At 42.8% G+C, this 14121-nt stretch overlaps 1 protein-coding gene across 2 annotated transcripts in view; it reads left to right on the forward strand.

The window, feature by feature from the left end:
- The first annotated feature begins 876 nt into the window (after nt 1-876).
- Nucleotides 877-14121, forward strand: part of sgpl1 (sphingosine-1-phosphate lyase 1) — a 72368-nt gene continuing 59123 nt past the window's right edge. Inside the window, exon 1 of one of the 2 annotated variants that reach the window (XM_043679167.2) lies at nt 877-1025. In XM_043679167.2, the coding sequence (XP_043535102.1) occupies nt 1014-1025 (12 nt within the window). In that variant the 5' untranslated portion in view covers nt 877-1013. Of the gene's footprint in view, nt 1026-2261; nt 2329-14121 lie in introns of those variants that run through there. The other variant, XM_043679168.2, reaches the window with a different exon arrangement.

Here is a 14121-nt window from a genome sequence, read left to right on the forward strand (position 1 = left end):
CCAACCTCTGTGGAAATTTTTTTTAGGTGTTGCCTGGTTATTGACCCCTCTACCAAGGGGAAAGGTTACTCCCTAACTATGTCCCTCATAAATTTGTATACCTCAGTCAGGTCTTCCTTCTCATCCTTCACTACTCTAAGCACAACAATGCCAGTCAATCTCAAACAAAACAGAGAACACATGGATGCTGGAAGTCTGAAACAAAAACAGAAATTGCCGGAGAAAATCAGGTCTGCAGCTCTTGTGGGAACAAATCTGAGTTAATGTTTCCAGCCCTGGTGACTCGTCAGCAGATACTGCCAGACCTGCTGAGTTTCTCTGGCAATTTCTGTCTTTGTTTCGGTCTCTCTTTTTAGCATCCAAGTGGTGAGAGAGCAAAGCTGAATTAATGTTTCCACTGCAATGTGGTAGTTATTTGGAACTGAACTTCAGACTGTCCACAGCCACCTGATGAGGGAGCAGTGCTCCAAAAGCTAGTGCTTCCAAATAAACCTGTTGGACTATAACCTGGTGTTGTGTGACTTTTAATTTTGTACACCCTAGTCCAACACTGGCATCTCCAAATCAGACTGAATGGCCTCCTCTGTGCTGTGTTGACCTACCATAGATGAATGAGTTGGATCCAAGGGTCTGTTTCTGTGCTGCACATCTCTATAACTCTCCCTGCACCTGCCGAGGGGGTGCAGAACTCTCGAGGAAGCTGACACCAGATTGCAGTAACGCCGCCGGGTCTCGCGGTGGCGCTGCCGCTCCCTGTATGAGCGGCGGTCGCCTCTCTTCCGCTGCGGTAGGTGTCGCTGCGCCGGGAGAGTGGGAGGAAGAAGGCGGGGCTGAGGGGGTGGGCGCAGGCTGGGAGGCGGAGACACAGGGGCAAGTCCTGCCGGATGAGGCAAGCTTGGCCGCTGCTTTGATTGCGAACCAGGGGTCAGTCAGGAGAGTGCGTGAGAATCGGAGCGGCGGCACCACCACCGGGGACAGCGGGCAGACGGAGCGGATTCCGGAGGGAGAGCGACATGGAGACGCGGGTGAGTGTGAGGCACGGAGGGAGGGGAACGGCCGGCGGGGGGTGGGGGGGCGCACGGTTGCCCGGGCAACGTCCAACGTCTCGCTTGGTGACGCGATGTCGGATGACGTCATATCGATGACGTCATATCGCTGCCACCGCTGGTGTAATGTCACCGCTCGACTCCCCCATCCCCTTTCATGGGCAGGACCATATTCTCTCCCCCCTCCCCCAGCCTCCCTTGGGGGAGGGAAGCCCCCTCCCTGGGTCACTGTGTTACCATCACACCCCCCCCCCCAGTTCAACTCCACAGGTTTGCAGTGCACAGCATGATACAACAAACAAAGCAGTCTCACCATACCCCCCCCTCCACCCAAAAACCTGAAAGATGATGCAAACCAGATACAAAAATGGAAATTGTTGAAAAAGCTCAGCAGTTCTTGCACTGCACCTGCAGAGAAATCAGAGTTAACGTTTCGGGTCTTGTGACTCTTCCTGGAAAACAGAAAATTGACTCCTCCCTGTGTATCTTATTTTCTGGAAAAGCACAGCAGGTCAGGCAGCATCCGAGAAGCAGGAGAATCGATGTTTCAGGCATAAGCCCTTCATCAAGAAGGGCTTTCCCTCCTTCACAGCCTTTCTGCTGCCATATTTTATTCTTTTGCTTCCAGCCTTTGTTGTTCATCCATAATTTTACTGGAGAAGATGATGAGCCACCATCTTGAACCACTGCATCTGGTTTAGTTTTGTGACATCCACCATGCTGTTGGGAAAAGAGTTCCAGTGAAACTGAAGCAGCAGTAATGTAGTTCCTAGTCAGCATGGTTGATGGGGCATTTGCAGGTGGTGATGTTCCCATGTGTTTGCTATCCTTGTCCTTCTGGGTGAGGTTGGAAAGTAGGTTCAAGCCCCATTCTAGCATGTAATCAAGACTGAGACTTCAATGCAGCCCTGAAGGAATGTTGTAGGAACTTTCATTCAGATCAGATATGTGATCAAAGGTTTTATTTGAGGTCAACCAGCAAGCAGTAACTAAAATGAATTTAATAAAATATTTAACTCTTCCGTAGCCTGGATGTAAATTTCTTTGTTACTGTATTTCAGTAGTGGTTGTTAGTTGGAAAGATTTTCTTCCACTTTGTGAGCTGCACTTTGTCTCACTGCACAAAAGAGTCTCTCATTGGTGACTTCATTCCATGTGACTCAGTTGGTGTCTTGTGGGATGTGTCATATGATTACAAAATTGAATACAGTACCCACAGAGACAGGATAGGAAGAAACAAAGTGTCTGCAGCATTCGGCTTTTGTTCAAAACAATGAGTCAGGTATTAGATTTCTTTCCTTCTCATATCTTTCTGAAAGATATTAATTTGTTTGAACAGTGTAACTGCTAGTTTGGTTATATCTTGTCAGATGTATAAGAACGGTTAGTATGGGACTGTTTCTATGTTTTATTAGTTGTCTTGTGGTGGTGAATTTGGTTTTTGCAACAAAGATAAATAGGGCAATCTTTCAGTATCTGGACCCTGTACGGGCTGTTTGGTCATAACTGTTCTTTATCCTGTCCTTTTACAATGCTGTAAAATATTTCCAACAAGAGTGTTGCCAATAAATACTTGAAACTAATCCACAGAAGACAATACTATTAGGATAGATAGCCAAGGGTTTTAGAGTCTAAGGAACTTTGTAAAACAGGAGTCAGTGTTAGTGGCCCTCCATGGTTCAATTAACCCTCAACACCCTTTCAGATTCAAAACCTAATTTCAGCTTTGACTTCCTTCCGCCAGAAGATATAGGGTCTGCAGAAAGAAACCATCAAACTCCTTTGATTGTCTTAAGACATGTAATTTGAATTGCCCTTTAATCTTCTGTGCTGGAGGGAATATAACTCAACTTGGGTTTCGTGCTCCTGCAATAGTGTTGGTCCAGTTAGTGGACCTTGCTCTCACTTTAGTCCCTGCTCAACAAGGATAGAGAGGCAGTCAGCAGCCACTGAAGGACCATTTTGAACTCTCCAAAACAAAGGCACTGTCTTTCCAGAAGTGTCCTTGACTGTAACCCACAGTATATTCCCCATCGCCATCTCAGCACAATGTAGTCTGAGGTAGAAAAGGCTACTTGACAGCTAAAAACAACAAGGCATCAGGCGGCGATGGAATCCCCACTGAAGCATGGAAGTATAGTGGAAAAGTACTCATTTCCTTTTAGTTGGAAGAAGGACAGGAGTTTTCAAATTTGCTGTAATTATGACCATCTTCAAGAAAGATGACCGGTCTAACACCAGTAGTTACAAAGGAATTTCCCTGCTGACGGCCAAAGGGAATGGAAATCAGAAAGCCCTCCTCAATCACTTTCTTCTGGTGACTGAAGAGCATTCAGAGTAACAATGTAGATTCCATCCTCTAAGAGGCACACAGATATGCTCTACAGTCTGGCAACTACAAGAGAAACACAGGGAGCAGCACCAACCCTTGTGCATGGCCTTCTCTGAGCTCAGTAAGATCTGTGACACTCAGCTTTGAGGTATTATGGAGTATACTCTGCTGGTTTAATTGCCCTGGAGGTTTATCGTCATCCTCTGCCTGCTCCATGATGACAAGCAAGCCGTGACCCTAAGCAATGTATTCGCCACAGATCCAGTTCACGTTCAGACTGGGTCAAGCAAAGCCATGTGAATGCAACATCCTTTTCTTGATCTTCCTTGGTGTGATGCTCCACTTTACCCTCAACAAGCTCCCTGCTGGAGTGGAGCTAATCCACAGGATAAATGGGCTGCTGTGCAACCTCAACCATCTGCAGGTCAGCTCCAAGTTTGTCTCATCCATTGCCTTTGATCCACAGGATGCAGGCAATGCTTGTGTTTACATTCTCAGGCTGAGCACCAAGCCATTATCAATGCCTTCACTGGGGCATACAAGAGCATGAGCCTTACATTAAGCATTAATAATGACAAAGTCCTCTACCAAACTGTTTCCACCACACTCGCACTGACAACAACCCCCACTCTACTTTCAAAATCCATGATGAGGCCTGGGATAAGGTAGACTGCTTTCCAGATTTGCTGCAAATGATCACTGCTGACCAGGTTCAACATCGCCTTCAGTCACCTGTGGAAGAGAGTCTCAGAAAACCAGCACGTCAGACCTGACACCAGGCTCATGGGCTATTGAGCAGTAGTGAGACCTGCCCTTCTTTAAAGCTCATGGACTGTTACAACAGGCACCTCAAACCCTGGAGAGATGCCTCTAACTCTGCAAAATCCTGAAAATCCATTGGTTGGAGAGTTGCATTAACGTCAGTGTTCTCACTCAGACCAGCATCCCCAACATTGACACATTGACTGTGCTTGATTAGCTCCACTGGATGGGCCACACCGTCTGCATGCCTGACATGAGATAATGGATAAAGCTGGATAAAGCTTTGTCCATGGAACTCTCTCGCTGTGTTGAAGCTCCAGGAGGACGTGGAAATGCTCCAAGGGCACCCTCGCAATGTCCCTGATAAAGTGCAGCATTCCCATCGACTCCTGGGTTACCCCAGCCCGAGATTGGCCAAAGTGGGAGGAAAGCACCTGGGAATGCACCTGGAACCTCGTTGCGGAAGGCAAGTTGAATTCAGGTGTCGTCCGAGAAAGGAGTGTGTGGTGACCAATGTACCCCTCCAGCCCCACGATCTGTGACCGGGGGCTACAAGTCATGCATTAGACTCTCTGTCACCTGAGAACACATTTCAAATTTGGAAGCAAGTCATCCTCGACCATAAGGGATTGCCTAAGAAGAAGGAGGCAAGTCAGTCTGCACAACTTCCTCACAGAAATACCCCCCAATAAGAAAGGGAAGGTTGTGTTTGGGACCTGAGCTGCTCACATTTATGGCTATGTCACATGGCCTTAGCTGAATATGCCAAGAGAAACCAGGGCAAGCCACGGATTACTTGAAAAAGATGTGCTGAATTTTGATTGTGTGGATGGAAAATACTGTTCGTGTGTAAAGTAGGAAACATCTCCTACACAGCATAACCAAATTTTGTCTGTTTCCAATTACTTTCCAGGAAAATGCCAGTCATCTGTGATCCACTAATTATTATTTACTACACCCGAATCCAAAGGATCTTGGTTTAACCCCGAAGTAACATTTCCTGCTTTGTATGTCATTAGCTACTCTGGGCAAACCCTGATTAATACTGTGGGACTAAAGTAATTTTCAAATCTTTAAATTGTTTTTCATGTGTGGCACTAAGTCTTTGCAAACTGTTTCTAGGACTTCTGCTTTGCTACCTTCAAACTCAACACTTAAAGTTAGTTCTAATGATCTGTTTTTGAAAATAAATAATTGTAGCTAGCTGGTATCTTCTTTCTATTCATCAAAAATAGAATTTAACAATTTGTTACTTGTCAATGTTACTCCTTTCTCTCCTACTACTTGCTCACAGTGACTGTCTCTCCATTTCTGAGCTATGCTGGTTGCGATGAGCAACGTAGAAAATTCAGATTTAAAGAGAGAATTCGGGGTACCACTGCACACCCAGCTTTGATTCTGTTTCTTACTGCGTGTTGTAGGTTTAATTGTGTGGAGAAGTGCACGATTCAAAGTAAAAAGTCTTTGTTACCTTCTGTGCTGCTGTGTTGGCCATTCACCTTCCACTCTTTGTAAACTCCATCTCACATAAAACTCATGTAAGCTGTTGTCTTAACTTGCAGCAAGTCTTATTCACACATTCTCCCCAGTCTCTCAGATTTGCTTTGACTCCCAGTCCAGCAACTCTTTTTGAATTTCAAACTTAGGTCCTTGTCTTCAAATTCCTTCATGATGCTTCCCTATCTCTGTAATCAGTCCAGTATCACAGCTTGAAAATCTGCATACGCTTTCAATTCTGGCCTCCTAAGCAACCTTGCATACTGTTCCTTCACCCATTGGCGGTGTTGGTGCATTGACACTCCTGTGAATTCTCTGAGGTCTTTTACTTGCATTGAAAGGGCTGTATAAATCCAAGTTGTTGCAGTAGTAATCTTGATTTATTTAAGTACCGAAAAGGGACATTATGTTGCTGAAAGGTGCTTTGCTAGTTTTACAAGATTAGGTTTCACACTTCTTCATCTGCTTGAAGCTAAAGTCTGATCCGGTTATGTAACAGATAACTGGAGCTGGCATCAGTTAATTTAGTTATTCAGTTAATTGAACAAAGGTTTGTACTTGTTTCCTCCTCTTTGCCACGACTATTGCTGGGAGATAGGGAATTGGAGGAGGCTGGACAGGATAGGGTTAATGCTGAGAATGTTCCCCTCAGAAGGGGATCAGGACAAGATCCTAGTTTGAAAATGAAGTGTTGCCAATTTAACTGAAATGAGGAAGAATTTGTTCCTGAAGATTGTTAATCTTTGAAATTCTGTTCCATGGAGACTAGCGGAGGTTTGGTTGTTGACTGAATTAGAGGTTGAGTTAGTTAGATTTTGGATGGATAAATGAATTGAGGGTCATTGGAAAAGGCAGGAACGTGGAGTTAAGAGCACAATCACATCAGCCATGATCATATTAAATAGCAAAGCAGGCTGGAAGGAAAGAATGGCTTACCCCTGCTTTTATTCTTAATCCTACTCCTGCTGAAGAAGAGTCACAGGATTTGAAATGTTAACTCTGCTTTCTCTCCATAGATACTGCAAAACCTGCTGAGTAACTTCAGCAATTTCTGTTCTTGTTTATTTCTGCTCTTAATTGGCATGTTCATGTGAAACATTGACAAGACTTTGAGATCAGGGAATTGGATTTGGTTGGATATTCCTTTCACATAGCTGGCAGGCCCATAATGGGCTGAATGGCTTCCTTCTGAGTGTAGATTTCAATGGAACCAGCCGACTGATTTTCTTGAAATGCAGTATTTTACTGGAAGTTGAGTTTGGGAGATTGTTGAGTCATATTGTTAAAAGTAAGGATTTGAGGTGGTATTTTTTATCTTTGTATAATATGTAACTTTAATGGCCAGTCACAAAGTATTTACTCCCCCACTGACAGCACAGTGTGTGCCATCTACAAGAATCAATACATCAACTCGCCAAGGATCCTAAGACAGCACCTCTCAAACTCTAACGTCTAGAGGGACAGGAGCAGTTGAAACATGAGACTGCCACCAACTGCAAGTTCCCCTGCAAGTCACTCACCATCTGATTTGGAAATATATCATCATTCCTTCAGTGTTACTGTATCAAAAACCATGAACTTAATAGCACTGAGAGTGTCCCTACATCAAATGGACTGCAGTGGTTCAAGAAGGCAGCTCAGCATCATCATCTCTGGGCAATTAGAGATGGATAACAGATATTCTTCCTGTCTGCGATGTTTATATCCCAAAATTAAATAATTGAATAACAAATCAGGGGTTAAAGAGAGGAATGTTTCATGTTTGTTGGTAGGACGCAGTGATGCTGTCACTGATAAACATGTTGTGGCATTTATGGAATCACTTCCAGACTCTGGTCTCAGTGTGACATGGAAAATGTGGCTGTGTGACCTCTTCTGTGTGGATATACATTTATAAAATATTTATATATAGCTATTTATCCACTTCTGTTTTGAAAGTTATCTTTCCATCTGTTTCCATTGCCCTTTCAGATACCAAATTCCAGATCATAACCATTCTCTGCATAAAACAAAATGTATTCCTCCCTCTTGTGGTTGATTGCCAATTAACTAAAATTTTTGCCCTCTTGTTTACTTACAATCCTGCCAGTAGAAATAGCTTCTGCTTATTCATTCTATCACAGCCCCTTGTGATGTCCTCCATTCTTCTTTCAGTTCAAGTGTTGGCTGTGGTTCAGTTAGTAACACCCATACCTGAATCAGAAGAGTTGTGTGATCAAACCCCACTCCAGGGAATTGTACAAAATACAGGCTGGCACGATAAATTGGTGTGGGGCGGTGTGCACTATTGTAAGTGTCATTGTTTGAAATTTATAAATTGCCAGCTGTAGTGAGGTTTGACCATTTCTGCATACATTTTAACATGGATGCTAGCTCTATATACTTGTAATCTTCCATCTTGACTTTTTTGAAAAGAATTGCTTGTCATTGATGTCCTGAATTTTCACTTCATATGTACTTTGATACGAGAATCCTGACCCTGTTTTGAGTAACTCGAAGAGATAAGTTCTGAGAAAAGATTGCTTAATTTTTTTTTATTCAAGAAAAATGGGTGTTTCTGGCAGGTGACAATTTCTTACCACCCCTAATTGCTTTGGAGAGACTGATGGTGAAGTATTGACTTGAACTGCTACAGTTCATGTGGTGTCGGTAAACAAGTTAGGGAGAGCATTCAAGGATAATGAGCCAGTGACTTTAAAGGGACCCTGATAGAGTTCCATGTCAGGATGGTAAGTAACATGGAAGCTTGCAGGTGGTGAATTACAGATGGGAAATAAATGCTGGCCCAGCCAGTGATGCCTGCATCCCATGAACAAACACAAAAAAAATCACATCCTCAAGTGTTTGCTATCAATGTGTTTGTTAGCTTGTTCTCTCTCCATGGTTGCTGGCTGACCTACTGTGATCTTCAGCATTTTTTGTTCTCATTTCTGAACTCAGTTACTTTCAGCTACTTCCTATCTCCATTCTGTCATCAGTGACTATGTTTTTAAACCATTTGCAGGTGTTTCTCACTGCTGTGTTGCATTTGCCAGCTGCATTCCATTATGGTTTATCAGTTTCCCAATCCCAGTCCCTCCTCTGATGTCCCTCGTTTTGTGAAATGTGTAGTGAAGCATAAAAGGGGAACTAAGACTGCATGAGATGACCAGGCCAAGAACAGTTTGTACAATATCTTTTCTTAGGCATGTGACCTTTGACAGATACTCCTCAATCCCATTCGCATTCTTTTGATTTTAGTTTTTATAAACTGCAGTAATACTCTGAAGGATGAAATCTGTGGGAGTTTTGTTTGAGTAAATAAGGAGAAACTGTTATCAGGTTCAGAAGGGCTTATAAATAGAGGTCACAAATTAAAGTATTTGGCAAAAGAGCCAGTGGGGAGTATTTTTTATGCTCAGTGAGTTTTCTGTTGTGGAATGTGCTGCCTGACTGGGTACGAGAAGTGATTCAATAAGAGCTTTCAAAAGAAATTTGGTGACATACTTGACCAGGAAAGAATTGTAGGGGAATGGAAAAAGAATAGAGGAATGCAATCAATTGTAAAACTCTTCTCGATCTACTCAAGCACCATGAGTTCAGTTACCTCCTGTAGTGTGTAATGCTGTGATAAGTAATCATTTTGCTTAAAATGAATCTTCTCTCTATTTTTTCAGTATTAACCTTTAGCAAAATAAATCAAGATAGTATTGTAGAGTTCTTGCCGACTTTACAAGTCTACATTTTCATGAACAAAGCCTGGTTTTGTTTGTAGGGGAGAATTGTGGAAGTTGATTGGGAAATTTCTGAAATTTTTTTTTGCTTTGAGTTATCAGATCACTGTTTTCAGTGGATGGCTTTGCTTTTAAAAAAAGCCCCTTTCTGTGCTAACTCCAGTACAAATGATGTAATGTTACAGAAGTGTTAGACTTATGCTAGTTTATGTTAGTCTGTTGTGCTTGCTTTGGCTTTTTTTAAAGTGTTGGGAGCACATGCAAGTCACTGGACCAGGAAGTTAAAAAACAGATGCTACACCCTATGAAATGCTGCTTCCCCCACCCAGCACCCAGTGTAAAATAAACTTCCTTGTGCATCTTATTTAAACTTTTCCCCTCTCACCTTAAATGTATATCCTCTAGTAGATATTTCTACTCTGGTGAAAAGACTCAGACTATCCACCCTTTTGCGTGCTTATCACAATGCGATCAGGTCGTTCCTCAGCCTCTGACGCTCTAGTGAAAGCAATCCCAAGTTTGTCCTCCCTCTCCCGGTAGCTAATCCACTCCAATCCAGGCAACATCCTGGTACACCTCTTTTGCACCTTCTCCAAGGCCTCCATGACCTTGGCGGCAGTGAGGTTGGCAGCGTTTTGCTCCTGAAGCCAGGGCCCGGCCAGGCCACTATGCAGCAGAGCCGGCTATGTCCACATCACCTTGCACATTTTCATTGTTCAGTACCGTGACGTCTTCGTTGGTAGGGTCCAGGCCCTGTGCAGCCCCATATCAGTGGCCGGCTCTGGCTCTGGTGTTGAGCTCACAGAGGTTTCATTGTTGGTGGTGGAGGTGCCCAGAGCCAGGACCCTGGCGGCAGTGTTTGGAGTAACGTGGAGGGGGAGCAGTGGATACGAGACCAGGTCCACAGCTCCAGCTCAGATGCGACGATTGCCGGAGTGGCAGGGATGATGGAGGCAGAGTCTGTAACCGAATCCCCGGAACCTGTTAGAGAAACTCTGGTTGATGTCAAGCAGTGAACAGAGGAGCCATGGAAGGTAACAACACGAAGAGGGAAAGATGACCTCTATTGCAGTAAAATCTCGGATTATATTCAGTGTTTCAAGATGGCACTGGAGCACGGTGACACTGCGTTTTGCACGTGAAGAAACAGTTTTCACTATATTTTTATATAAAAATATATAAATCTAAATCTAAAACAAGTGTGGTGACCAGAATCGCACATAATACTCCAAATGTGGCCAAACTAAAATTTTACATAACTGCAACATGACTTGCCAACTTTTGTACTCAATGTCCTGACTGATGAAGGCAAGTATACCATATACCTTCTTTACCACCTTATCCACTTGTGTTACCTTTTTAAGGGAGCTATTGACGTGCATTCCAAGATCACTTGGTATATCAATGCTCCTAAGGGTCCTGCCATTTACCGTGCACTTGACTTCCCAAAATGCATCACCTCACAGTTGTCCAGCTTAAACTCCATTTGCCATTTCTTTGCCCAACTTTCCAACTGATCTCTATTGTGCGTATCCTTTGACAACTTCCCTCACTACCCACAACTCCTCCATCTTTCATGTTATCTGCAAGCTTACTGATCAGACTGCCTACATTTACATCCAAATCGTTTATATATGTTACAAACAACAGAGATCCCAGCACTGGTTCTTCCGGAACACCACTAGTGACAAACGTCCAGTCAGAAAAACATTCCCTGACAATTACCCTCTGACCAAGCAATTTTGTATCTAACTTAACCAAGTCACTCTAGATCCCATGCGAGTTAATTTTCTGGACCAGCCTAGTGAGAGGGACCTTGACAAATGCTTTAGTAAAGTCCATATTGGAATGTGAGAATGTTAAAACAGATGTGTTCAGCTGCAACACTGAAAAGAACAGATGGTCCCACTGGAGCTGGGGGAGGGGAGAGTGGACATGTGACAGACAATGCAACAAGTAAAGCTAAAACAAAGGGAAGAAATTGGACATATCACCTGAGCTTCTGCCTTAGCCCCTTCCTGTCACCACAACCGCGTGATCAGGTCCCCCTTGTCCACAATTTTCATCCCTCCAGTCTCCGCATTCAAACATCCTCTGCCATTTCAGACAACTCCAGTGCAAACTGGATGAATAGCATCTCTTCTTCAGACTAGGACTTTGCAATCATCTGGACTTAATACTGAGTTCAGCACCATCAAATTGTGAATTCACTCTCTTTTCTTCCCTTTCTTTTGGCTTTCCTTGTTGCATTCTCTGTCACCATGTCCTTTCTCCCCTTCTCCCACTCCAGTGGGACTATCTGTTCTTTCCAGTTTGGCAGTTCACCCCACCTGTTCTGACATTCTTACATTTTGATATTGTGTAAATACTGCCATCTCCGTGCGTCACATCAGCTCTGATGAAGAGCCATCTAAACTCAAAGCCTTATCATGCGCTCTCTCTCTCTCTCTCTCTCTAAACAGATGCTGCTTTATCTGCTGTGATTTCCAGCATTTTTTTTTTGTTTTCAGTACAGATGCCAGTATCTGCAGTTAATTTGTTCCTCCTTTACTAAAGTCAAACATCCATTGCCCTACCATCATTATTCATCTTTGTCACTTCCTTAAAAAATTCTATCAGATTTATGGGACAAGATCTCCCCTACAAAATACCGTAACATGCATTTGTTAGTAATCAGAACTGATGCTACATAGAGTTTGTATTTGTAATTCTGTCACTTCACTGCTGCTTGCTGCACTTTTGAAAATGAGATTTTAAATGTATGTGTCACACTTACAAGGAAGCATGCTTTTTCTTTGCGAAATAGCAAATGCTGTCATCTGACATGAGGCAGGATATTAACTTTATAGTGAGATTACCAAATAGATAGAGCCAAGATTGTGATTGTTTTCCCCCTGTATACTCCTGCTACCTTCCCATGTACCTTTACCATTGATCATTCTGTGAGGATACATATATCTCTACTCAGGGAGCTCCTATAGAAATGCAAACTGGAGTTGAATCCGTTCGAACAGAATATTTGGATCTGGGGCTGTGAAAGGTAAATGATGATGTTGAATGAGCATGTTGACAGTTTTGTATAATTGTGAGAGTTCTTTTGTCGTAGATTTCAGACCCTTTTACAACATAAAGGCTGATGAATGCAAAACAGTAGAATGGAGTTGTGTTCACTGACCAAATCTCTAAGAGGTGACAGCAGCTGCCATTCACAATTTCAGAGTGGCCCCAAAGCATTGAATAACTGTACAACTGAAATGTAGCGATTATTGGCATCTTGGAAGTAAGCAAGCTCCCTCAGACAGCCGTGTGATAACCATCAGAGAATCTGTTTAGATTTAGGCTGATTTAGGGAATAAATATTGACTGGAATACTGGGGATAATTCCTGTAATCTTCTTCAATCTGCATTATGGGATCTTTTGTGTCAGACTGAGAGATCCTGTCTACCCTCAGTATAAGGTTAGAAGTCCAACAGGTTTATTTGGAAGCACTAGCTTTCGTAGCACTGCTCCTTCATCAGGTGGTGCTTCCAAATAAACCTGCTGGACTATAACCTGGTGTTTTGATTTTTAACCATGTACACCCCAGTCCAACACCGGCACCTCCAAATCATCGCTCTCAGTATAGCATCTTGTGTGAAAAGCAACACCTCTGACATTGCAGCATCTCTTTGGTATTGGCACTGGAAGTGTCAGCAAAGAATATATGCACCAGTCTTTGGGGTGGAGACAAAAGGGGTACTCACTGAGTCACAGGTTGTACCTAAGTAGCATTTCTAGTAGAAACACTGATATTTTGAGGGTGAACTTGATATCTTGCATGTGAGAGAGTTATGACTGTGTCTTTACTGTATTTTACTGTCACTCCCTTAACTAATGCAGATTGTGATCTGACTTGTGAAAAACCAAAAGCAACTGTAAATTAAGTCAGTGGAGTGACAGTGTAGTTTTCATATCAGTTATTCTCATCTTCACTGGGTTTTTATTTAGCAATAAAAAGATTGTAGAGCTGCACTGATCTAATCATCAGGATCAATGTGCAGTGTGCACGTAATATTTGTATGTTGCTAGGTGTTGAACAATGACTACAAAGGTTATGTGGCCATATTGGCCATTATAAATAGTGTGCAATGCACAATGAAGAAGCGTCACTGGTTTGCAGTGACTGCATGTGTTGTTTTATAGATGTTTTTGAACTTTCCACTGTCTTGATCAATGTCCAACTCCAAGTTGCCACAATCTCTTGCTGCTTGCAGTCTCATGGCAAGAAAGTATTTGAACATTTTTTTTCATCAGATCAAATGTTGATATTTAGGGAATATTTTTAATTAACTTGTACATTCTTGCCCTTGTTTTCACATTTAATTGGATATCTTGCCACGCACATCTCTGACTTATCACTTCAATGTCCAGCATGCTCATTTTGTTCTTTATATTTTTTTTTCTGAGAACTTGAAATGTATAAAAAGTGTAGGGGCATTCTGAAGGAAATCTGGAAAGCAAAGAGAGTTTATGGTATAGCCTTGGCAGATATGATTAAAGTTTATCCAAAAAGATTCTACAAATACATTGAGAGCAAGAGACCAGGACCCCTTAAAGATGAATGAGGTTCACAAGACATAGGAACAGAAATTAGGCCATTCAGCCCATTGAGTCTGCTCTGCCATTCAATCATGGCCGATAAGTTTCTCAACCCCTTCTCCTACTTTCTCCCTGTAACCTTTGATCCCTTTTGTATTGAACCTCAGGAGATGGAAGAGATATTAAATGAAT

The sequence above is a fragment of the Chiloscyllium plagiosum genome, unplaced genomic scaffold (genome assembly GCF_037043375.1).
Source record: "Chiloscyllium plagiosum isolate Xiang-an unplaced genomic scaffold, Cpla_swu_hap1 HiC_scaffold_43, whole genome shotgun sequence".
In the NCBI taxonomy this organism is placed as follows: Eukaryota; Metazoa; Chordata; class Chondrichthyes; order Orectolobiformes; family Hemiscylliidae; genus Chiloscyllium; species Chiloscyllium plagiosum.